The 25016-nt window shown below is 58.1% G+C and overlaps 3 protein-coding genes across 3 annotated transcripts; 2 read left to right on the top strand and 1 right to left on the bottom strand.

Annotated features, from left to right (window-relative positions):
* Positions 1-8864: 8864 nt before the first annotated feature.
* On the top strand, positions 8865-11910 carry VOLCADRAFT_69539 (uncharacterized protein; the record flags this gene model as incomplete). The annotated part of the gene is made up of 6 exons (XM_002958470.1): positions 8865-8929; positions 9058-9187; positions 9936-10045; positions 10432-10564; positions 11237-11395; positions 11812-11910. The coding sequence occupies 6 exons, from the start codon at positions 8865-8867 to the stop codon at positions 11908-11910; spliced, it is 696 nt and encodes a 231-aa protein (XP_002958516.1).
* Positions 11911-13479: 1569 nt separating this feature from the next.
* Positions 13480-15301, bottom strand: VOLCADRAFT_108157 (uncharacterized protein). The gene is made up of 4 exons (XM_002958453.1): positions 15217-15301; positions 14640-14999; positions 14382-14465; positions 13480-14019 (listed from the first exon to the last, which is right to left on the bottom strand). Exons 1-4 carry the CDS (start codon positions 15235-15237, stop codon positions 13810-13812), a joined length of 675 nt encoding a protein of 224 aa, XP_002958499.1. The 5' UTR covers positions 15238-15301; the 3' UTR covers positions 13480-13809.
* Positions 15302-15590: 289 nt separating this feature from the next.
* Positions 15591-20388, top strand: VOLCADRAFT_108156 (uncharacterized protein; the record flags this gene model as incomplete). Its single annotated transcript, XM_002958469.1, has 7 exons — positions 15591-15617; positions 15736-15831; positions 15961-16019; positions 16409-16496; positions 17140-17277; positions 18921-19085; positions 19468-20388. 7 exons carry the CDS (start codon positions 15591-15593, stop codon positions 19741-19743), a joined length of 849 nt encoding a protein of 282 aa, XP_002958515.1. The 3' UTR covers positions 19744-20388.
* Positions 20389-25016: the final 4628 nt, after the last annotated feature.

Raw genomic sequence — 25016 nt, 5'->3', positions numbered from 1 at the left:
ATTCGAGGGTCAACCATAAATTTGGTCATTATCGTGAGAACAATAAGACATGGAGTTACGCCTTTCGAACGGCGGTGAGGTCATCGAGGCGCTGACCACCTAACAACAACCACCCGCGGAATAAAAGCAATTGTCCCCACCTTCGGTCGCGGGTCCATGATCCAGCTGCCGCTGTCAGCACATGGCCAACGGATGTCTTTGTGCATCCTGAATTGCCATTGCAGAGGCCCTGGCGCTGTCGTCGCGCAGGCCCGACGGTAAGGCCAGGGCCGCTCAAGAGCATCGTGATTTTGTCGTCTGAAAGATTCTCACCAAATAATTTGGACAGGTGTATGTAAAATTTGAAGTTGTGTGAACTCTGCAGGAGCAATCCCTATTTCACAGGGAGCTGAGCTGGAAGTTGTAGATACCAAGGTTATGCGCAGCGTGCAGATTTCGCGCATGTATTCAATAAAGCATTCTGTATACTTCCAACTTCTATGGGACGTCAATTCTCAAGCGCCTGTCCGCCGTGCATCTTGCAGAATTAACCCTACCGGATGCCAGAACTCCAATGTGCATTGCCGACATTTCAACTTTTGTAATGATGGCCAACCCGTATACGAGTCAGTTTTTTTCCCATGCACAATGGGAGGCTACCACACAGTGTCAACTGCTACAAAGTGCGCTGCCAAATTGCGCTTATGGCTGTGCTAAAAATATCGAGACTGTAGTTTGGAAGTTACCTATCAAGGCAACCCGAGGTATATGACCAAAGGCGGAGAATTTATTTCGTTCAATTGGTGGTAGACCCGCGGGACCCAATTGTCGCCTGCATATCCCAATTAAAATGCTAATATACATACGTTAGCTCAAGATTTTCACAACTATTCTTATGTATGCATTGCGCACTTTTGTGATCGCGCCCAGGCCGGCCTGTGACTAGCCAAACAACGAAATGACAGTCGGCGTGCAAAAACTCTTGCCTCAACTGTGCATCTCTGTCTTAATGAATAAAGGGCGAAACACAGCGTGTCCATGTGGAACCATTAAAAGATTGACCGACCGTCAATCGGCAACCTGCTGCCTCAGCCCCCGCTGAGCTTGTCAGGCTCCCAAACCCGCCCTTCCTGTGCTTGCCGTGGTGCCTCCTACGCCCGTGCAGTTTTGGGCAGCTGCTCCCGACCGGAGCACGACACGGATAGCGCGCTTGTCTGAGTCGTTCGTTACCCTCTTTCCCGCTCGCCGCCTCGCCCGTATATAGCTGCGTGAAGCTATTGCCGTGAGCCGTTTGCCTAAGCTCATGGGTTGGCAGGAAAGGGTGCGCAATGTGTTTGTGTTTGTTTGATTTTGTGTGTATTGCAGTGCGCCCACGACGACGAAACCACCTGCGGGTGGATCCCTTAAGATTAAGACGAAACCACCTGCGGGTGGATCCCTTAAGATTAAGATTAAGACCCAGGGCCCAGGTGGTGCGCGTCCGAGTCATAGGATCTTTGAAACTCCTTTTAGAAATGTGGGTCACGATTATCTGGGCCGCACTCTGGATCGTGGAAACTACACTTCTGCAACTCCGTGTTACAGAAGTAGAAACCAGAACCCGAGGGGCCCACCCAACACGAGCGGGGCACAGCTGGGCCTCCCTGTCCTTTGATGCTGTCTGCAGCGCCGAGCCACCAACCTCACTGTTACCTTGCATAGGAATATCAAGCGACGATGCGATGCCGACCCAACCGTCCATGCTACGCTCTTTTGGTCTCGGCATTTGCGAGACCGCCGCCGAGCCGGCCCAGGCACTGCCATCGGCGGTTGGTGAGCATTTGGTAGCAATGAATAGCGAACGCAAACCACTATATCCTAGCCCCTAGCACAAAAAACTCGAGTTGGGGATGCGCCCCCCAAGATGAATGCCCTACCTATCAACAGTTATTCGCTAATTGACCGAGACGCCCGTCCTGCAATGCCTTCCCAACATGTCTTATACACCTACGAAGCGGGGATAGGAGATTGCATAATCAATTGCGCCAACGATGCTGCATGGCGGCTGTTACCATGGGAAAGGCAGTTCCTATGACAGCAAGCCAGAGCACACCAGATCAGGCCCTCTCGCACTAGTGGAAGCACAGCGACCCGCAAACGGCCATCTAGGCTGTAAAAATTCCAATGTTGTGGACCGTGCGCACGTGGATGCACACGCACTCACACGCACGTGCCACCGTACCTACCTGCGCATGTAGGCCCTCCCATCTCGCCACGAGCCGCCACACATGTACACACACACCCACACGCCCACCGCATGTGGGTCGAATGAAACTCCTTTTCTTTCCATAACCCAACACTTACATACAAGCGGACAGACCGTCAACCCAGCAAATCATGTAAGACACGCAAACAGCATATGCCACTTTAATTGTCCGCATTTATGAATTTTGCAACGCTGTATCCCTACCGTTCTTTGCTTGGACTCACCCTCCTTTGCTCCCATGCGCCGAACGCGCAAAAGCACGGCCATCAAAAACCACGCTCCAGAAGAATTGGGACGGTTCACCGCCGGGAGGGAAGGATGGAAACCGCTCAACCGAAATGGCAAACAGCGCAGTCACGTCCATCTCACCCCTTCCAGAAACATCCTCGCTTCTTTGTCGCTGTCGACGGAATCAATGTCATGCCGCTGTGCAGCAGCACAGCATTGGAGGGCATTGGAGGAAAGGCCAATCCTGCCACGGCGCGCCGCGTAGCTGGCGGTGTTTCTTAGGACCTGGTTACCCATGCGCTCTCCAGCCGCTGCCCTGGATCTAAATCTGAGGAAGGAAATCCTGCTCATTGCGTTGCTTTTGGTTTTCTGTGATCCTGACTTAGCCTTTCTGGCAATGATGTCCGATGGTGGCAACCCTGGTGATGCACTTCGTAATTACGATGACCTGAAAATACTGAGAAAAGTGCTTGATGCGGTGCTGCAGTGGGCGCCGCGGCGTGGCGGGTTCGGAGCGTTCCTGCGTTCCAGGACATTCTCTGACCCGCGCCATGGAGAGGATGAAAAGACTAGTGAGACCAGACTGGGTTTGCGGCCTCAATTTACGCCAGCCCCGGAGGATTTGAGGCGGCCTTGCCAGCCCCATCCGCGTAATGTGCAAGATGTGCTGTGCGGCACGGCAGCAGCGCCGCCAGCTTCTTGCTCTTCAGCACGAGCGCCATCTTGCCACCTTCTCCAGCCATACGACTAAAAGCGAGAAGGGGCTTTTGACACGTTGTATACATCCATGGTAATCCGATGTACATGGTTCTCCTTATTGACTTTTTACACTTAAACACCACGTGTGCGAAACGCCGCCACTGATGCCGTACAATGAGGTGGCGCCTCCACGAAGATCCCGCCGATGATGCACGACGCTCCGATATTGTGCCATGGACAAGGTGAGCAGCTCCGGCCGGCACGCTGCCGCCGCCGCGGCGGTACCTCCCTAGCTGGCGGACAGCATGGCAGGCGACACGCAGGAAGGCAGGCAGGCGGGCGGGCGGAGAGCAAAGCCCTGCAGCATCGCGCAGCAGCAGCCATTCTGCCCCCTGCCCCTCCCTCCAAACCCACTCACCCATGCCCCTTACAGGTACAACATCATGCCGCCCGGGAGCAGCATCGGCCCACTGCCGTCACCGCCCACTCCGCCAACATCGTCGTCGCCGCCGCCAACGACCTTACCTGCTGCTGCGGCGCTACCTCTGTCCCCCTCAGCAATGCTTGAGCCTCGCAGTTGCTCGGAACCACCAGGAAGAGAGCTACTCGAAGCCGCAGGTCCGGCGGGGGCCCCACCATGCGCAGCTCCGGAACCTCCATTCCCTAGCGACGCGGTCTCCCTTGGACCATCCGTCATCAACGCCGCTGCCGCTGCACCGGGGTCCTCGACGTCCGCGTCGAAATAACGAAAGCCGCCACGTCGGCGCTTGGGCGCTTGCAGCGCCACGCCAGCGAAGAATAAAACGGGCGGCTCACCTGCCGTCGCGGCTGCGCTCGTGCCGGCGCCGCTACCGCCGTCGCTTAATCGCCGTTTGCGGACCCGTCCGCCCGCCGGTGATGCGACAGCGGGAGCAGCGGCGGAACCGCCGCTGCCGCCGCCGGCGGCGCTGGCGGTCAACAGCCTGGCGCGTTCACGGGCCATTCTGGCGGTCAGATGCAGGGCGGGGCAAGTAGCACCGCGGGGACAGTAGCTGTGCAGGAAGGCACGGCACGCCGGCGCGTTCGTGGCGTGGTTCTTGTGGAGATAGGGGCACTCCACTGCGGTGCACTTGCCCTGGAATAAGGGAAGGGGGTTAAAACACACGGCGGGGGCAAAACGGCAAGGGAGGGGAGCGAACAAAAGGGCGGGAGTCCGGGCACCGGGAGGAGGGCGGAAGGAACGAAGCGGGCAGAGCGAGGGACCTGCCAGGGAAGGGAGCGGGGCCAGCATGTCCGCACGTGGAGGCTCGGGGCAGACATCCCACCCACCCATCCCCATCCCTCACCTGCAGGAAATAGCTGCACAGGGGCATGAGGTCGGGCAAGCGGCGGTGCTGTAGATGGCAGTCCGCAACGGTGCAGCCGCCAGCTAGCCAGCGTGAACAAACCGCCACCTTGGTCGGGTCGTGGGTGTGAGGGCAGCGGCCGCCAGCAGGATGCCGTGACAGAGCGCACACGCCCGTCCTGCGGCGGCCGAGGCAGGGGGGTGCTCAGGGCGGCCAGCGTGGAATGCGGGCAGCGGCGTTATACCTGGCGCAGGTAGTGCCCATGCAATGGCGGGGGAGCACTAGCACACTGGAAACGGGCATGCCTCGGGACAACGTACCTGCAGTAGTCAGGGCAGTAGCCGCGGGCCTTGGTGGCCTGCGCGGCCGCACGCCGCATGCGGGCTTTGGCCAGGATGCGCTGCGCCGCCGCGGCTCTAACACTGGCACCGCTACCGGCGACCTTGCGCGCACGGGCGGTGGCCGTTGCCGCCGTCGCTGCCCGTGTCAGCAAGCCAGTCATTGCGGATGCCGTCACTGCCGCCACGGGAGCTGCTGCTGGACGCGTCGATATGCCCAACAGAATGCGCCGCCGTGCAGCCGCTGCCGCGGCGATGGCCGCTGCCGTCGGACTTGTGGGATCGAGGCCGCGTCGCCGCCAAACCGCCTTCCGGACCGCCTGCGAAGCCATGGCCACCCGCCGCGGCGCTGCCGTTTGGGGCAATCGTCGTGCTGCCACTGCCGTTGCCGCTGCCGCCGCCGCAGCGGCGGCCTTACCAGCGATACTCCTGAGCGAATGCAGCTGCCGCCGGCCCTCCCCACTACCGGCGCCTCTGACGCCACCATGACCCGCGGTGTAGTACTGCTGACCGTTGACGGTTACTAGTTTCAACGACCTCCCGGCAGCCCGTCCGGAGGCTGCGGCCCCAGGAAATGCCCGCCTCTGCTGCTGTTGCGGATACCGCAATACCTTCACAGACATGGGCGCCGCCACCCGAACACGAGGTGAGGGCCATACGTTACGGGTCCCAAGCCGCCTGTGAGCCAGGCCGGCCCCATCCGCACCACCACCACCGCCACTGGCGGCGGGGCCGGCGGAAGCTGCGTCCAGGGACACGGAAGCGGAGGAGCCGCTCTGCGTCGGCATAGAAACAACTGCTGCTGTAGGCCCCGGCGCCGTGGCCACCACTGGCCACAGCCTTGAATGGCCCACCCTCAGCAGGATCGGCCCCTGGTGTGGACGCCGCTGATGAACTTCCCCGCCGGTAAGTGCTGGAGGACTGGTCACGGATGATGTTGGTGCCGCGGCGCCGCTCGCAGCGGACATGGTACTAGTGGAAGCGCTGGTGGCGGCGCCGCCGCCGCCGGGTACGACAGTGGCTGTCTCCCTGGGGTTTAAAGTCGCTCCAGCCCCTTTGGCAGCCGCAAGGGCGCCAGCAACACCGCTCACTCGCCGGCGCCAGATAAGCCGCCCGCGCCGCGGCGGCGCGACCACCAACAGGCGTGCCGCTGCCCCTGCTTTCGGCACCCCACCGGTGGCGGCAGCAGCAGTCACAGCGTAGCGCTGGACCCGTAACAATGAGCGTTGTGACGTTACAGGCGGCGGCCCCGCCTGCTGGCTACCTGCTTGCGCCCTCGTCGCCGCCGATGCTGTTGCCGCTGCATGTGCTCCAAACAATGCCTCCCTCGGTGCCCCGCTACTGCTTGCACTCGCTGTGGGACCGTCCTTGCCGCTGCTACTGCGGGCGCCCCCGGAGCTCCAGCCTTCTACTGCAGGGCCCACGCCTGCAGTGGCGCCGCCAATCTCACCAGCAAGATTTCTAGGTCTAATCACACCGCTACCGCCATTAGGCGCCGCTGCACATGGTGGGGCCATAACACCACGACCAAGGCCAGACGCCCCTGCCGCCGCAGCAGTCGCCACCATGGGTACAATCACGGTACTAATCATGGTACTCTGCCCCCCAACGCTGCACAGCGCCGCCGCCGCGGCCGCCTTGCGAACCAGCTTGTGCCTGCCGGGCCGTAGATACTGGCCACCAGGCGGTAACGGCGCCGCCATCAGCGCCTCCGCTGGCACGGTGGCGTCAGCTGCCCTGGACAAGGACCGTCTCCTCTTGGCAGCAGCCGTTCCCCCCACGGTGGGCCCATGCGAGATCAACAGTCTCTCCGTCGCCCCCGCCACCCTCACCGCAACTGGTCGTGGTGCTGCCTGCAAGGTCCCAGCTCGTCGGTGCACCGAGGCCGTTGCTTTACCTGGCGCCAATCTGCCTAAGTTGGTTGCAGTGGCGGCTCGCAGTCCTGCTCCTACTGCTTGCGCTTCTGCTGGTACTTCTGCGACTGCTGGTACTGCTCGTTGAGTGCGTGTGGGTCGTTCCAATGCTGTTAGCGCGGTACTTGCTGGTGTCGTTGCGGGGTGCGGTCGTCGTGGAGCTTTACCGCCGGGAGGCGCTGTGCCTCCTGCGACAGCTTGAACTGGTGGTACTGCTGCTGCTGCTGCCACTGCAGCTGCTGCCGCCGCCGGCAACGCAATCACACGAGCAGACGCCGTGACGGCCTTTGCTGTTCCAAGGTCCCTGACAGCCACTGCAGCATCAGCATCACACACAGCCCCATCAGCAGGCATCTGTCGCTTTACCTCGACATGTTGGCGGCTTCCTAAACTTACGTCCTTCCCTTCGTTCCTCGCCCCAAGCTTTGCGCCTGCCAACGCCTCTAGAACGGCATCTGCTTCAGCAATAGCAGCAGCAGTTTCAGTTTCCCCAGACCCCAGCCCCATACGCCTGGCCGCGGTCGCAGTACCTATGGCTGTGGTGGCGGCACCGGGTTTACCGCCATCGTCGGGTAAACTGCGAGACCGGATGCCAACACCAGCGCCAGGTGCTGCAACATTGCCACTGTTGAGGTTGGAATGTGACCCAGATGCCGGGAGGCGAGGAGGCAGCTGCGCGGTGGCTTGGGTAATGGCCACGGTAGCCTTGCGGCCTGGGGTGGTGCTGGCCGCTGCCGTAGCCAGGGACGCCCCGCCGGATGCGGAAGAACCGGGGCGGACACTTGCAGCGGCCGGCCTTGTACCACTTGCAACAGGAAGAGGAAGTGGGGCCTGCATGTCGGCACCTCGGACCCATACCCGCCGTGCGCTGTGGGAGGCAGGTCCGCCGGGCTGAGCCTGAACCTGAGAGTTCGGTACTTGGGCTCCGTTCGGTGCTGCTTTCGCTGCAACTGATGCAGCACCCATTGCCATCCGGGGTGCTGGTGGCGGTCGTGGCGGTGTTGCTGTTCTTGGGGCAGCGGCACCGCTTGATGGAAAGGCGGAAGAATGCAAAAGTCGCGGCACCGTGGCGGGGTTCAGGTGTGAAGTTGGGCCTGGGACGGGAAGCACCAGGCGGCCTTGGCGTTGCAGGCGCCGCTGCATCGCCAGAAGCTCGGAAGGCCGGGTTCCTGCTTTGGGCAGCGCACGGCCGCCTGCTTGTGTGCCGCTAAGGGGGCCGGCAGTGGCTGAGGTTGTTGGCACGGATCCATGCTGCTGCGGCTCTTCGCGCAACCACACTCGTCGCTGAGCACCAAGATTGAGGAGCTGGTTTGGCGGGGCTGTTCCTGCAGGTTGTCGTGGGAAAGTCAACCGCGCCGAAAGTAGTGGAGCACCAGCACCGGCCGTTAGGCTGAGAGCTTTGGCCCGTGTAAAAGCTTGCTGGTCGGAGTCAGAACCAGTGCCTGCGCTGCTTAGGGTGCGCCCCTGGCGGGCATCTTCAACTGGAGGTTTAACCTTGGCCGGGTTACCTGCCACGGCGTTCAAGAGCCCTGGGCTGATGCATCTGAGGACTGATTTCAGGGCACTCAGCAGGCAAGCGAGCTTTCATTGCAACGAGGTGAATATAACTTCATAAAGCATTTCCGCTAAAGCATTTCCGCAAGAAACAAGATGCACAACACTCGACCAACCACAAAGTAGTACCTGGGGTGCTTTGAGCCACCGACGAAAGTACTTCTATGGGACCCTCATTTGACAGCCGCGGTCGTTTGCTGCACTGCATCAATTATTACGAGTTGGGAAGCCCAACCCTGTACACTTAACCAAAGAGTACAACGTGGCACCCTCTTATCCAAGTCACTATCAATCCATGTATTTATCGTAACGCACACATACAATTGTTATATGTATGTGAAACGTCCCATCCGGCGCTAGGGCAAACTAGCATAACCTTCTTCTGACCGTGTACGTCACCCGTGCGTGCCCTTCTGACAAGTGGTTTCGTGGCTTCTAGAGGTCTTTTCAGTCTTCAGATGGCGACTGGAAGGTCTGCTCGCGAGACCGATGCCGGTGCCGGCCAGCCGCGGAAAGCTTCACATCAAACGCAGCCCGATGGACCCCACTTCCATGCAGGAACCTGCCCCTGTACCCCACCCACATGCCTCTGAACCCTTTACAAAAGGGAGCCGTGGCACTCCTATCAGCCTTCGGCGCACTAATGCGGTACGTGCCCCGGCCGGTACCGCAGCGATGCTGGCGTCCCATCATCTCATGGCCTTCTCCAGCCTTCACCTGAGCCTAAACGCTACCCGAATCCCTAAGCGCTTCCCCCGCCGCGCTTCCCCTGTAAGGCCCGCGCGCGCTGATCTGGTCGCGGCTGTGGGCGAGACCACCGGTGAGTGGCTCCTGCCATCCATTCGAGACCGCATGCGCCGAGACCCGGTGGGGGAACGAATTCTCGCGGAACGACCCCGAGTGACGGTGAGGGGGGAGCGCCGGGGAGGCGGGAAGGCTGGGGGGCCCGGGAAAGGGGTAAACGGAGAGGAGAGCTCCGGCAGCCCAGCTCAGATCTGAGCTCATCATGGGCGGACGTCCTAGTCAAGTGTGAGGGTGGAACCCGGGGGCCGGGGTTAAGTAATCAGTCCGAGAGCTGTGGAGCCTTCCATGTAGTGGAGTGATGCCTCACAGTGGCGGCGCCCTATGTATCTATAAGATGGGTGGCTGTGTTTGGCGCACTACACACAGAGGCACTGAACACTGGGCAGTGCTTCTTCGGTTGAGCCTTACTAATCTCACGACACCACGCCGCGAACACGACATCGCGGTCGTTGTGCATTTTGCGCTTCAACCTGAGCGGCTTCCCCTTCTTCCTCCAACCGCCATCGTTCAATAACGCCTACTGGTCACAGTTCTGCTTCTTGTACATTCTTTCCTTGGCAGCAGCTTCACTCGTTGGTGGTTCGTCTTTCCCCCCACCATCCACACGCACACTAGACCCCGTAGCCCCTTTTTTACACGTATACACACGCACACTGGGTGGCTTTCTTCGTCCTCGTAGAGGTGATGTGGACTTGGATGGTTTTCCTCCGGCATCGCACCTTCTCTCGCCTTTCTTAGCGTCTCAGTAACATAAACATTCTCGCCCTCACCCTCACCTCCTATTAAACATATACACACACACGCGCGCACCTGGGGGTTCCCGAAACGCCCACTGGGGCGAATCTCCCAGGACGCCACCCTGGCGCTGTGTCGTGACATGCCCCCGGGTAGTTTCGGAGCGGCCTACGCCAAGTTCATGGGCGACAGGCGCTTCAGTGCGGATGAGCGGCCACCTGTGCGGTGAGTTAGATGAATGCCGTCCTGACCTCGAGGGCTAAACCGCTTAGGAACCGTTGTAGGCCCTTTCGCCGCTTGGGAGCAGCCTGTATGGGGGCGCCTGCGTTTGCCTCTGCAGCTCCCAGATCTGCAGATCTGGGTTTCTCCTCCTCCTCCTCTCTCTCTTATCTGTTTGTGCCCTCGTCTTAGGACTTTTCAGTGCTTCGACTCCGCATGCATGCATTTTCACTTCCCGCCCTCCACCTGGCATCAGCTTCACTCGTTCGTGGTTCGTCCTTCCCGCCCTCCACCTCCATCTGTATTCGATGGAAGCTTCTAGATATCAGTGATACTTCAAAGTTCATTGTAGAGGGGGTGCTGCACGTTTCCTCCGGCATGGTCTTCCACAGGTTCCTGGATGATGAGGAGCTGGCTTACGTCATCACTCGAGCCCGGGAGGTGCATGACTTCTGGCATGTGCTGTTCGACTGCCACACGAATGTGTTTGGGGAGCTGGCGCTCAAGGGGCTGGAATTCGTACAGGTAGGAAGTGTACGGATGTACGGATTTCCTTTTTGACAAGCTGAAGCGGGGGGGGGGGATATAGGTAGGCGGATGTGCTGATATGTGCCGATGCCAGTCGGGTGTCCTGACATAGGGAGCGCAGACTGGTTGAAGTGAGGAAATGGAACGTCCTGGAGAGAACGGAGCGAACCTCTGGAGGTGGCGCGCGCGTGCGTGCCGGTGTGTGAAGCAGGGGGTGGCGCTCGTGTATCTATCCGTCCGTGGGTGCTTTCTTGTATATGTGTCCATATGTGCCCATGTATGTGTGTACATATGTATGTATATATGTGGCCTCTCCGTGCGGTTGCTGGCTGCAGGGGGCCCGGGAAGGGGGTCCCCTGCGCATCAGAACATCTGCCCGTACTTGCCCACTTACCTTCAATAACATATGCAGCTCTTCAAGGTATCCCTTCCAACCGTCCAATTAGGGTTATTTGTTCCCTGCGTTTACGGGACACGACCGATGCCAATTAACCCGCATCCTTCATCACTCATTCCTTCATTGCCGAATGCATGGACATTTAAGCCACCCAAACTTCCCTTTTTGAGGTTGACCTTTTGCATCTTGCATGTAAACTCTCACCTTTCTCCTTCCGAAAACCGCCTCACCCGTTCCCCTCCTGCCTCCTCCCATTTCCCTGTGACTGCCAGACGGGTCTGCCCATGACGGGTCTTGCAGTTCTCGGGGCGCAATACCGCCTGAACTCCGCCGACCGAGAGCTGCTGCAGCGGCACTACCTGCCCTGGGCGCTGAGGGCTGGCAGCCGCTGTGCCGACCTGATGTGCATCTACTACGAGAAGCACTTTCAGGTGGGGCACCCCGGGTGGGGCGGCGGAGGTGAGGTTGCGGTTTGGGTCAGGTAAGAGAAGGTCTGCCTGGCAGGCACTGGTTTGCAGGGCGCTTTGCTGACTGGCATCGCATCAGCATGTCCGAGCACCGCTTCACGTTTAATTTTTTTTGAGTTTCCTGTTTGGGAACTTCCCAACACACCAAGGCAATATTCGGAAAATAACAGCAGCATGAGTTCTGGAATATGAATAGACATGTTGCTGGCACACACACTTATTATCTCGGCGTGCGTGTTATGGATGGTTATTTCTCGGTTTGCACGCGCTTTGGTCGGAGTCGCCTTTGACACCGGGTCGCCTCTTGATGTCTCTCCGTCCCTCTCCCCCCCGCTCTCTTGTCCACTTAACCACTTAACCCCATTGCGCCGGTTGGAAAGGACCACCTGGAAGACGTACGGCGGGAGCACCGCATCATCCCGGCACCACAACCGCCCCAGCACCTGAGATTCAAGGGACTCAAGTCGAGCAAAACTTGACAGCTCATTGTCACCTGACGCAACCGCTGAGTGGTCAGTCTTCGCAGGGTCGGTTGGTTGGTGGGTTTCCACAGCAGCAGCATGACCTGTCCGTGTGGTCTGACCCGCGGGACGGCAGAACCCGCTTGAGCCCCGACGGGAGTGTTGAGAGGGATGCGGATTTGGCGGCAACGCGAAGCAGCACATTGTCCCCAGGACCCGGCGCTGATCCTGTGCTGGCCCTGCGCCTGGCGCCATGCCTGCCATACCGTTCAGCCATGGGTGGAACACGGGAAGGAAGAGCCGCGACTTGCTGCTGTGTGTGGGACACTACTGCTGCTGCAGCTGCTCATGGAGAGATGTGTGTTTGTGTTTGTGTTTGTGTGTGTGTGTGTGTGTGTGTGTGCCAGATAAGTAGCAACCAGCAGTTTGCAAAAAATGCTTGTCGTAGGCGGGTGGATTTTACCGCGGTGGTGGCGGCATGAATGTAACCGTAGGTACCGGAGGTAGCAAATATGCTAAGGCGCGGCATAGTGCCTCTTACAGTGACACCTGCCAGCCGACCAGGACTGGAGTTGACGCCGCCATTGAACCGGCTGATTCCAATTGATGCTGGTGGTGGGTACTGAATCCGAACAAGTCACAGCCTTCAGTCGGCATGGGTGAGAAGGAGGATGTGGGTGCCCCAAGACATCGGGGAAGGTAGAGACTGCCAGGCTAGCGGCCACGGAGCGAAGCTATACCCCGCTAGTTCACACAATCGTATAAGCATGGTACGACGGCCTGCCGTTGCGTTGTGCGGACTGGGTTTATGTTAAACTGTAACCTTGCGGTGTGAGATGGTCTCGATGCTGATAGGGAAATTGGCCGGACTTCCGCAGTAATGAAGGGCTTTGTGCCTTTTTCTCGGGCCCCATATGGTAGGCTCTCGCATCGAGGCTGGTACTTCCTTGCTACTGCTGTTGCTGCTACCAGTAGCCTTAAACCCCCGGGCCGATGGCATGACCGCATGGAGCACAGCGAAGGGGTAATGTGTTTTTGCCGAGGAAATGCCGTGTTGAAGGGTTGTCTCTGAATTGCTCGCCTTTACCACCAATACATACAAGGGACGCGAGGATGCGCTGTAAGGTATTACCGCCAATTTTCTACAAATATGCCTGCTAAGCACGACGCACAAGCAAGGTGGTGTGTACAGCTCGCCCCTTCTGTGCAGCTGCAGCCATTGACACCTTGAAGCGAGATGCAAGCGAGATCGTGGCGAGATTACTAGCTGGGACTTACGCTAATGGGTGCGGTCATACTGCCTCACCGCGCAGCGATGCCTGGAGCCAAGCGCTCTCCGCAGACCATAGCATCGCACATGCGGGGCTCCTCAACAAGGAAATATTAAATCGCTGAGCTCCCGATGCGGAAACGCCACCCAGATGGTCATATCCGTAGCGAATTCTTCCTTCCTGCCGCAGTGTTCTGTACAGTTTGCGCGACGTCAGTCATCTACGTGCTCCCATGGTGCTGTCGAAGTTTTCTTACGGAACACGGCTGCCCTGGCATGCGTGGCCATGCCACAAGCATAGACATACACTAACAGATCTTATACTGTACAATATTACACGCATTCTTGGACGGTTGCGCCCGTATATTCAAATGATTGGATGACATCTGAGGCGTTCGCTTGTGTTTCCTGCGTATATAACGTTCTTCTTCGCAGAAGAGCAATTGAGTCAATCCTCTCTCCTACACCCCTCCGTGCAACACGCCGTCCAGCTTATTCTCTCGTCAGCCCACACCATGGGATCTACGACTGCAGCTAGTGCCATATCACGGATCAGGTGCAACCAGGTAAGAAACACGAAGAGCTCTCATCACAAGCAGTGTGTATGGCGGCCTCCTGTCTTAACACACTCCTGCGTGCAATCGCCTTCATGCGCGAATAGCCACGTTCTTCGCCTTGCAGGTGATAAGCAGCGCCTTGTAGCGCGCGACGTCCTTTTGATGGTTGCCCGAGTTGAGGTTGACCAGGGCGTTGATCTTTTCCCAGGGCGTGCCGCTGAGGGGCACCTCCACCTCCTTCTGATGCGCCTCCGACTTGCGGTTGTTGGCCTTGCGCTGGGTCAGCGTAGTGGTGCGCACCTGTGGAAGACCAGAGGCGAGTATGCGCGGGGGCGTCAGATAGGGCAGAATACCGGACTGGGAGAAGCTGCGAGAACGGATGCGAATGCTGTGCCTCACCAGCGTCAGGAACAGCCTACCGCAGCAATGGCGATGATCATTTGACCGAGATGCAAGGAAAAGGTTGGTGGCACCGGCACAAACCATATCAAGGTGAGGGGAAGGAAACGCCCGCCGACTTGGGAGACGCAGATGGCAGGGTGCGAGTTTGGTGTCAAACAAAACATGGGTTCAGAGATCCTTCGACCCGCCCAGGCGCTGCGATGTGCGCGCCCTCACGTGTGAAAACGAGTATCGCGTAGGACCAAGGCCAGGTTACCCACCTCGTAGTACTTGGACAGGTATTGTGCCGCCGTGCCCTTGAGTTTCTCCTTGCAAGCTGTCTCCTCCGCGTCCTTCTTCTTCAACTGCACATGCAAATATTCGCGCAGGAAATCCGCCCCGTACCATTGAGTTTCCAGCGTGGTGTTTTGCAGCAACCGGAATCACAAACGCTCTCCCGCAACTGGCCCCCATCTGCAGCAAGCCGCGTGGAAGACATGCTCCCTTGCGACAGCCGCTGAAGCTGGAGCCAATCTTACCAGCTCGTTGTTCTGTTTGCGCCACTCCACGCGCGGGTCAACAACCTCAGGCGCCGGTGACGGTGCTGTTGGGGCCGGGGGCGTGTAGTGCTCGAAGAACGGATCCTCGTCCGCTATGCCGCCGGCGCTGGTGGCAGTTGCCGCGGCATCGTCGATGGGAAAGGGTGGGGGAGCGCTTGCAGGGACCGCGGAGATGAAGTCCGCTGCCAGCCCCTCAGCGGCGGGAACCCGGTCTGAGCCGCTAAAAAAATCCTCCAGGCCGTTCACCGCCGACGTAGACCCATATGGCGCTGCGTAGTCCGCGACTGGAGCTGCAAAGCTGTCAAAGCCATTGGCGCTCCCTACGGGCGCAGCTTGGAACTGCGCAAGCATGGGGCAAAGGGAGAGATGATCACATCGCGCTGCTGCGTTAATATGACCAGCCTAGGATTATCCAATCGGAAGAAAAAAATGGGCATGTCAACAGGCTCTTCGTGGATACAATTGAGTCAGCCCAATTCTTCGCCAGCCGTGTCTCGAGACCAAGGGCTACCGATAATCTGCAAGCATGTCTTGCGCAGCATGCTTGTAAGCTTGCCTGGGAGTCCTCAAACTCCATGGCCCGTTCCACAGATAACACAGATGATCGGACTTCTGAAAGCTGTTTCCAGCAATGGGATGTTTACAGCAATTACAACAAATGTACTAGTTGTCAACTTAGGGTTTTTCTCGACTTCCAACGAACGGGTCGAACTGTTGTGCCTTAACTGTTAGGTTCCGGCAGTTGTCGTAGTGTTGAAATTGTGAAGTGGGTGCTGTAACGACGCAAATGCCAATCTGAGCATCCCGGGTTACGCCTTTGCTGTGTTACAATGGTATCGAGACGGGACCGCACGAATTCCGAAATAAACTTCGGGTCGGCGGTTCGATTCTGGCAACCAGCAAGTCGCAAATTGGCGATTTCATGGTGTAATGGATAAACCAGCGCACTGGCGCGAGGTGGGATGGCTCCTGTGCTCGAAATAATGGCCGAGGACGTCCATTGCTAAGTGGGGGGCAATGTAACGACGCAAATGCCAATCTGAGCATCCCGGGTTACGCCTTTGCTGTGTTACAGGTGCCATCCTCAAGTCTCTGCGATTTAATCGAAAGTTCCATGGGTACCCAAGATTGCTCTTATGATGCGCAAAGACGGCGTCAGCTTGAGGAGCAGGTGCAAACCCTCCGCGCTGAGGCGAGTTGAAAGGCTGCCTTTAGGGCACACAAGCTCTTCCATTTTTCCTTTCTTGGGGGTTACTCTCCAAGATTCTACTGTCCAATTACATTTTTCGGGCGTTTGTAGGTGAACGCGCTTGAGGTGAAGCTCGGCGACCTACACGCCACCGACGTCTCAAGCCTTAGGTAAGCCCCATGCCGCTGCGGCACGAGCCACCATACCCAACGGAAAAGGTGTTCCCTCGTCCGTGGCACGCTAAAAATGTTTTCAGAAAACGTTTCATGCACCTTTCCAACTTTCCCAGTGGCAAATACCTCGCTTTCTAAGCATGACAGCAGTAATTTGGTATCTGCCATAACACCCGCTGTACCACACTGCCCAGCAGCCAACCTGCATGGCCAATGCTCCCAACCGAGAAACCGGTCCCGATAAATCGCCTCTTATTGGCCCAACCTGCTGTTTGCATCAACTAGAGCTTTGTCCGCGTGGCTATCCATCAGTTAGCTGCATCCTTTTCTTTAGGGGCAAGGAATGGGCACCCTCCCCAAACCACCTTTAACCGCTGCCCATGCAGGCGAGCATACAAGACCCTTGCGCAGCATGTACAGGCTCTAGATGTGGAGAGCAAGGCAAGTGAACAGACGGGCATCTGTTCGTCGCCAGTGAGGCGCATAAGAGGACGGGGATGACCCGTGGGTCGCTCGGGTCGCGCGTTGGACCGAGGGCCCCCCCGACGCACAACACATTCCCCTCGCCATTCTAAGCCATATCCAAAAAGCTACCTAGGTTGCACGCAGAGATGTGGTGCTCCCCATATTTTGGAATGTAGCTAAATTACTGTCGAGTCTCGCCGTTACAGAGTTTACAGTGTTTCCTCGTACATAATCGATGGCGTCGTGTCCGCCGCGTCCCTCCGCCCCAGGTGCAGTTGGGTCGTGTGCGGTGCCGCGCCAGCGGTTTAACGTCCTCTGCGGCGAGATGCGGCTCCCTAAGCTGCCGCGTACATTTCACGTAGAGTCCCCTGCGAGTGCTGTTGCACGGGAGCGCCCCGGCGACCCCGGCGCGAGCCGAGGGTAGAAATTCATCCACGGCTGTAACACACACTCCCGCATGCCTTCCTCGCAGCTCCAACGATTTCTTACCGCCTTCCCCGTGCTCGGGCTCCATAACTGCCTGGCCCCCATGACAGTGTCTTCTCCCCAGGATGTTATCACTACCCTTCACCATCGCCATTTCGTTCACCCCTGTCCCACCCCTTCGTGATACCTACCCGCTTTCCCGCTCTTCTTCTTCTTCCTGCTCCAGCATCTCCCCTCGCTTCTGGACAAGACCAACGCACCCTCCGTGACTTCCGACTTCGTGGCGCAGCAGATACAGCGACTGGCGGCTGCAACGGCGGCGGTGTACGCAGTCGGAAGGCTGCTGCGAGCGTTACGAATTCCGGTGGGGTGTGGGTGCCCAGCTGGGCGCCGTGTGAGTGAGAGTGGGTGGACGCGCATGTGGATGCAGGGTGTGTGTGTGTGTGATGGAGGAAAGCAGACTCTGGCAACATCCCCAGGGTGGTGGGGGATGAGGAGTTATGAGTCGCATGAAGCTCGAAGAAAAAAACGAATTGCCTACCGGTATCTGCTTCATTCGCCAGTGGTTCGTCTTAGATCACTAGAGCCTGGGGGCTGAAGTGGGGTGTGAGTACATGCCGGGACCCCCGTCGACCTCTGGTCCTCTATCTCCTGGGGGCCGCGCTACCCCGTGATCCCCTTGGTCCCCTCCGAGAATGATGAGTCACCCGCCGCGGGTGAGTCGCAGATGACCGCCCCCTTTTACCGGCCCCTTCAGCACTCGCAGTGTCACATACGCCGCTTCCTCCCTGCGCGCCCCATTCCTCACCCGGTTTTATGCCTGTCACACTGCCTTCGACCTGTGCAGCAACATTCAGCAGCATCACTCGTATGGCATAGCTGCCCATTTCTCCCGTGCCAACTCCATCAATATACTGCCGCGCGCGTGCCGTTTTCAGCAAGCGTTAACTTCCCTCTTTTACATTTTGGCAACTCCTAGTTTACACTCAATGGCCGTCGACTTGCCCGCTTACCTTCTCGTCTGCAACCCTTGGGCACTGCGGGGCGGCATGCACGTGCTCCTAGTGCGCCCCTAGAGGCTGGTGGGAGCCGGGTGTGGCCCCGGCCCGGCCCGCGCTTACTCCCTTTAGCCGGTCTGGGCCGAGCGTCAATGCTTTGCATTTCTTTCGTTTCTTTCCTTCCCATGCATTCTCCTGTAACATACGCCTATGATGCTTGCCCTTCTTCTTCTTCGCTCCGAGAACCTTGTTCTTTATCCTTGTACGACCCTGCTTTCCTTGCCATTCGGCTTTCCAAATAAGGCTTATTCGTTTTGCCCTATAGTCACCTTCCTTAATAACAGTTCTTTCCATTCAGCATCATTTTGCATGCCTTCTCCTGTTCGGTTTCTTGCTGCTCACAAACCGTTTTTCTTTCTTTCGCATGCCTGCCCGCTGCCTCTGCCGCTTGTGCCGCCTGACCAGCTGAGTCCTTGCGGTTCCGAGCTTAGTCGTTTGTTTCGCGCTAAGCCGGCGAGCTCGCTGGGTTGGGTTGGTCGGGCCAGGGGCGTGTTAGCTAGGGGGGAGGAACACTTGCATGTCAGCTAGCAGCGCAGTACGAAAATATCAGCAAAAATCTTTTAAGGAGTTCCGTTTTTTTGTTTCGTGTACCGCTGTCCCAGAGGTGTACACTTCGCTGTATTACTACGCATGTATGTACAAGTTACAAGTTACAAGTTCCGCACGCAAGTGCGGGTGTGTCCGTAAAAGCGGGGGGGGCCATGTGGGGTCAACAAAATTGGATTTGACGCGGGTACGCGGGAGAGGCCATCATTATCCTCCCTCGTTCGCTTCAGGGCGAAGCGCGTCAACGCCATGTTGTAATCCTAGATGTCTGATGATAAAATGTAAATTCGCTGAAATAATTTAATGGAGCTTACCGGGTTCGAACCGGTGGCCTCACGCATGCAAAGCGCGCGCTCTACCACTGAGCTAAAGCCCCCGTATATACGTGCTGTGCCACATTAAGGCGGCGGGCCGCACAACTGCTGGGCTGGCGTTGCTCGGTCTCTGCTACACGGGCGTGCGGCTGGTGGCGGCGACTGTGCAGCGGCTGGGTACGACGGCGGCGCGGCGGCGGCGTGCACGGGATGAGCTGCGCCGCGATCTTCGAGCATTGCGGGAGCGCGTGCAGGTGGGGATCGTATTGCTGGGGGCCTTATTGGCGGATGTCATAATGGCGTTACATTGATGAGCCGGGTGACTGACTGCATTGCAGTGGATGAATCATTGCATGTGTCTCTGGTGCCGTGTCCTGTGCTGCTATGCGGCTGCTATGCGGCTGCTATGCGGCTGCTGTGTCTAGCCTGCTCTCTTCCATCCTCTGGCCCATCCCCCCGGCTGTTGGGACCCGAATGAAAAGTTGCCGCACCGGTGGTTGCAGAAGTGGTTACACTTGGACCTACATCAACACCCACATTGATGTGAAGCGCACGTCTGTCTGTCTGTCTGTCTGTCTGTCTGTCTGCCTATACGTATTTACGTATGTACGTTACCGTAACCGTGTGTACGTGCAGGTGATGGCAGACCTAGTGGAAAGCGGCCTCCGTCTGCACGGGCTGCACGCCTCACAACAGTCCCAGCTCCAGCTGCTGCAGCAACAGCTTCAACAAGAACAGCAGCAGCTGCAGCAGCAGCAACGGCCTTTCGCTCTATTTGGCGGCGGCCGCCCCACTCCCCCGGGCGGCGCCGCCGCACAGCCGCCGGGCCTACCGGCTGCCACTGCGGCACCGGATATGGCTTATGGATATGATGCTGGGGCGGGGGCCGAGGCCGATGATAGCGGGTGGTGACCGGAGCACGAGGCAATGGCGCAGGCGGCCTTGCCTGCCCTTGAAGCCGCATTACCCAGTCCACGAGAAAAAGAAAGATGTAAATGTGTGCGCAGGATATTGCGCAGATGTCCGTATATGGGATGGTTACATCGTGTGTAGCAACCCGTCTCTGGTCGCACTGCGTACGCGGTATGTACGGAGGGACGTACGGAAATATATATAGAGATCTTCTGTTAACGTTTTCTGACGTGTGCGCCTTATGGCTCCTACGGTCAATGGTGAATTTATGCAAGCAGATAGGCGTTCTACACGATGCCGTATCGGCCTCGGCGGTGTTTGCTGACCTGGTTTATGCCCACCTTCGGTTTCGATTATTGCTATCGGTTCCGTACTCCCGCAGCATGCAGCCTTTTTGTGATCTGGAACTGGGTCGCCGGGGGCTCCGGAGCCCTTGGGATTTCTGTCCTGGTTGATTTGAGTAGCACGGTTACCTCCTTATGGGCTCTACGTGTGAAGGTTGCGGTGGGCGTGGTGCATCTTTCGTACGGCAGGCGGGTGCTATGAAGTACGCAAGCTGCTCGTTTGTACAATTAATTTGGCCAATGCTCGGGGCCTCCGAAGAGTTGCAGTGTGCCGCGCGGCTGTGGGGCGGATTGCTGAAGCCGCTAGCACTTCGGGGATAAACATCACAGACAGCACCGGAAAGTGCTGAGGGCTTTGGGGAAGTGTGTCGAGCTAGGCTTTGAAGGGGGCGCCAAGGGTGCGTGAGCAGGTGCCCGAATGGGCAGGTCAATGCCTGAAGGGGTGCCGTAGGCAGTGCGTACGGTGCTGTATGGCGCTGTTTCCCTGTGTGTTATGGCTGCGGCACCAGACCGCAAAGCCAAAAGGCTGAGGGCTGGCAAGCTGCGATCGTGTCTGCTGAGCGTTGAGCATCCGGCCTGGACCGCGGACTTGGCGGCTGAGCCCCTGCTGTGTGCCGGTAACGGCACCTCAGACTCATACGCTTACGCCCAAGCAAGGAGCTGTCGGTGGCAGGTCGCGGACCTCCAGACTGCGTGCAACGGCCAATGACTCTTAGCCGTGTCTGCTAGGTTCCAGAGAGACACCGTCTCTTCAACAGGTTATGAGCCCCGGCTTCCTGCCTCCCGCGCTCTGACAAGCATAGCTCCCACAGCATCAGCACTGCTGCAACAAGCACAGCTCCCACCACGTTGACACTACCCTAGCTACCGGCCTGTACGGATGCAGGGGGCCCCGCCCTTTTTCCGGCTTCGAGGAAGCCGACACCCGACTTGTCTGGATCCGACTTTGGATCTGCTGTGTCCATTCAAGATCTTGTCTAGGTTTCATCATTTAGTGGAGAAGAGAGAACTGTACATGCGATGATTCCAGCTGTTCTTGGCTCTATGTTCTGCCGCTTCCATTGATGGTAAAGGGAATAAGCACAGTGTTGCTTTACCACGACTGCAGAAAAGTATCGATGTATCACGAGTACAGAAAAGTAAAGATGGGCGGATGTCAAATCTCGTGATACGCCCCCTGCAGGGTACAACACACATCCCCGGGTGCCCAGACATCCAGATGAGAGGCCATACATAGCTAGTAGGTACCTATGTACTAGTAGTTAGGGTGTATACATATCTCGTGCCTGGAAAGATGGAAGGCTGTGCATGGTGTTCCAGCCTGCTGTAAGACTCTTCGATTAGTTGGCAGTTACTTACAAATGTGTTTACGTACTGGGAGCTGCATGCAGGCAGCTGGACATGAAGCAAGGATAACAAAGGAGAGCAAGTAATAATGCGTCACTGTGTTTCAAGGCAGGATGGAATGAGATTGGATCATGAGTACGAATGTACGAGCTAGCATGCGCACGTCAATAGTAGGTGCCCCCCTATCAGTCAGCCATCAGTCACGCACAGCAGTAATTTGCACTCCTCCAGGGAACATAGGATATGCGAGAGTTAATACTTCCCATCATGCAACCTGGCAGCAATACAAGTACATACTGAAGCATTATTGCCGGGAGCAAGAAGATCGTCCACACACTTTAAAACCCCTTTTGACCCAAATTTGCACAGGATGGACATGAATCCATGACATAGTTGTACAGTGACATGTATGCATCGACGGCTTGCTTTATGATGACCTGTCCCATCCAGGGCAGCAGAAACAAACAGAGCCGTACATGGCTTTTTGCTTGATGGCCCATGCACCGTATTGTGACCTCACGCGCCAATTAGCCATAGGTCATCACTATTAATCAAGATAATTACAAGGTCATCGAACACATGGTTCAAACCAAGGAAATCTCCTTCAATTAGTGTGCATAACCTCGCAGCCAACCTCTCCCCTGTCTAAACGTATCTAACATACGTTCCGGCGTCTTCACATTTCAACGAGCGAGCGAGTGAAAATGCAATTACGCATAGCAGGCCCCTGGACTTGGGCTGTCATCAACCCCTGCTAATCCACCCCTGCCTTAGCGATATGCGACGCATTGACCACTGCGGGGTTGAACACCCTTTTGTCCGTCGCCAGTTCTGGTTCCCATGTTTGACGCAAGCAGACAGTAGCTTGATGCATATACAAGTTACAAGTTCCGCACACAAGTGCGGGTGTGTCCGTAAAAGCCGGGGGGGGGCCCGTGGACATATATATGTAGTGCATACGTAATGCAATATACATACATACGTACGTACGTACATACATATGCCGTTGAAAACATGCATTCCTAAGACATCTCCAAGCATGACCCGCCGTCCAAAAGCTACTGATAGGGAGGATCGGAAGCAATCTCCGCAAGCAGTCATACTCCACAGTAGGCGTGTTGCGCCTAAATCCCTGAGTTATACAGGCGAGGGCATCTGTGGCGCCGGATTAGGAAGTGGAAACACATTTAAAGCATGTTCACTTTTTGGGGGTTGGTGGATAGCGTTTGCGTGGTGGTGAGGTGTGCTTGCGTGGCGGCGGAGAGCGCTTGCGTGGTGGCGGGGAGCGCTTGCGTGGTGGCGGGGAGCGCTTCTTCGGGGGTTGGGAACGCACTCTTGGTGAGCTGGGGTGAATCGGGGATGGGGACTGCAGTTGCGGGGGGAGAAGGCCAGTGTATGATACCAGCCCTCCTGGGATTGCCTGCGTGGCAGGGCGATTACGAGGTGGGCTTGGCGGATTTGAGGGCTTCGGAGGCCTAGGAGTTTTGGGAGCTTGCGGCGATCGGGACGGGCCTTGAGTAGCTTGCTTCCCTGGCTTCGGTGGCAAAGACGTTGGTGAAGGTGATGCTGGAGTTGAAGGCAGTGGGGGTTTAGGGGCTTTTGGCGCTTTGGGTGGCGGTGGTGGGCGAGGTGGCGGTGATGCTGGAGTTGAAGGCGGTGGGGGTTTAGGGGCTTTTGGCGCTTTGGGTGGCGGTGGTGGGCGAGGTGGCGGTGATGCTGGAGTTGAAGGCGGTGGGGGTTTAGGGGCTTTGGCGCTTTTGGTGGCGGTGGTGGGCGAGGTGGCGGTGATGCTGGAGTTGAAGGCGGTGGGGGTTTAGGGGCTTTTGGCGCTTTGGGTGGCGGTGGTGGGCGAGGTGGCGGTGATGCTGGAGTTGAAGGCGGTGGGGGTTTAGGGGCTTTTGGCGCTTTGGGTGGCGGTGGTGGGCGAGGTGGCGGTGATGCTGGAGTTGAAGGCGGTGGGGGTTTAGGGGCTACTGGCGCTTTTGGTGGTGGTGGTGGGCGAGGTGGCGGTGATGCTGGAGTTGAAGGCGGTGGGGGTTTAGGGGCTTTTGGCGCTTTGGGTGGCGGTGGTGGGCGAGGTGGCGGTGATGCTGGAGTTGAAGGCGGTGGGGGTTTAGGGGCTTTTGGCGCTTTTGGTGGCGGTGGTGGGCGAGGTGGCGGTGATGCTGGAGTTGAAGGCGGTGGGGGTTTAGGGGCTTTTGGCGCTTTTGGTGGTGGTGGTGGGCGAGGTGGCGGTGATGCTGGAGTTGTCGGCCGTGGAGGCTTAGGAGCTTTGGGCGCTTTTGGTGGCGGTGGTGGTGGGGTTGAACCCTGGCTCGGCGGACGGGCTGACGTTGGCGATGACGACGAACCCGACGGTGATGGTGATAGCGGTGTTGTCGGCCGTGGAGGTTTCGGAGCTTTGGGCGCTTTTGGTGGCGGTGGTGGTGGGGGTGAACCCTGGTTCGGCGGACGGGCTGACGTTGGCGATGACGACGAACCCGACGGTGATGGTGATAGCGGTGTTGTCGGCCGTGGAGGCTTAGGAGCTTTGGGCGCTTTTGGTGGCGGTGGTGTGGGGGGTGAACCCTGGCTCGGCGGACGGGCTGACGTTGGCGATGACGACGAACCCGACGGTGATGGTGATAGCGGTGTTGTCGGCCGTGGAGGCTTAGGAGCTTTGGGCGCTTTTGGTGGCGGTGGTGGGGGGGTGAACCCTGGTTCGGCGGATGACCTGACGTTGGCGATGACGACGAACCCGACGGTGATGGTGAAGGCGATGTTGTCGGCCGTGGAGGCTTAGGAGCTTTGGGCGCTTTTGGTGGCGGTGGTGTGGGGGGTGAACCCTGGTTCGGCGGACGGGCTGACGTTGGCGATGACGACGAACCCGACGGTGATGGTGATAGCGGTGTTGTCGGCCGTGGAGGCTTAGGAGCTTTGGGCGCTTTTGGTGGCGGTGGTGTGGGGGGTGAACCCTGGTTCGGCGGATGACCTGACGTTGGCGATGACGACGAACCCGACGGTGATGGTGAAGGCGATGTTGTCGGCCGTGGAGGCTTAGGAGCTTTGGGCGCTTTTGGTGGCGGTGGTGTGGGGGGTGAACCCTGGTTCGGCGGACGGGCTGACGTTGGCGATGACGACGTACCCGACGGTGATGGTGAAGGCGATGTTGTCGGCCGTGGAGGCTTAGGAGCTTTGGGCGCTTTTGGTGGCGGTGGTGTGGGGGGTGAACCCTGGTTCGGCGGACGGGCTGACGTTGGCGAGGACGTAGGACGGCGTTGATGGTGCGAGGGTGTTGTCGGCCGTGGAGGCTTAGGAGCTTTGGGCGCTTTTGGTGGCGGTGCGTGTGTGGGGTCGAGCCTGGTGGTGAGTTTTGGAGTTGGGGCGATGGCGAAGTCAAAAGCTGCGGAGGGCTGTGGAGGGCTGTTGATGGTCCCGAGTTTGGTGGACTTTGAAATGGTGGATGTAAATTTTGGATTGATGGACGCGGTGACGGGGCGTTTCTCATTGGTGCTGGTTGGGGAGAGCTGCTGTTTGGTTGGCCGTGCGGACTTTGGGGGGGCGGATGGTGGGGATAATGGTCGCGGAGGTTTCGGAGCTTTC

This window comes from Volvox carteri (genome assembly GCF_000143455.1).
Source record: "Volvox carteri f. nagariensis unplaced genomic scaffold VOLCAscaffold_95, whole genome shotgun sequence".
In the NCBI taxonomy this organism is placed as follows: domain Eukaryota; kingdom Viridiplantae; phylum Chlorophyta; class Chlorophyceae; order Chlamydomonadales; family Volvocaceae; genus Volvox; species Volvox carteri.
The sequence above is the reverse complement of the archived record's forward strand: the minus strand, read 5'-3'. Positions and strand labels throughout refer to the sequence as shown.

What these genes read in the sequence shown, in the direction of transcription:
- VOLCADRAFT_108157 (XM_002958453.1), bottom strand. Translation starts at nt 15,237, where the DNA reads ATGGAGTTTGAGGACTCCCAG. An exon ending in GCAAACAGAACAACGAGCTG is followed by an intron (nt 14,466 to 14,639) that starts GTAAGATTGGCT and finishes TTGCATGTGCAG; the next exon opens with TTGAAGAAGAAGGACGCGGA. An exon ending in ACCTGTCCAAGTACTACGAG is followed by an intron (nt 14,020 to 14,381) that starts GTGGGTAACCTG and finishes GGTCTTCCACAG; the next exon opens with GTGCGCACCACTACGCTGAC.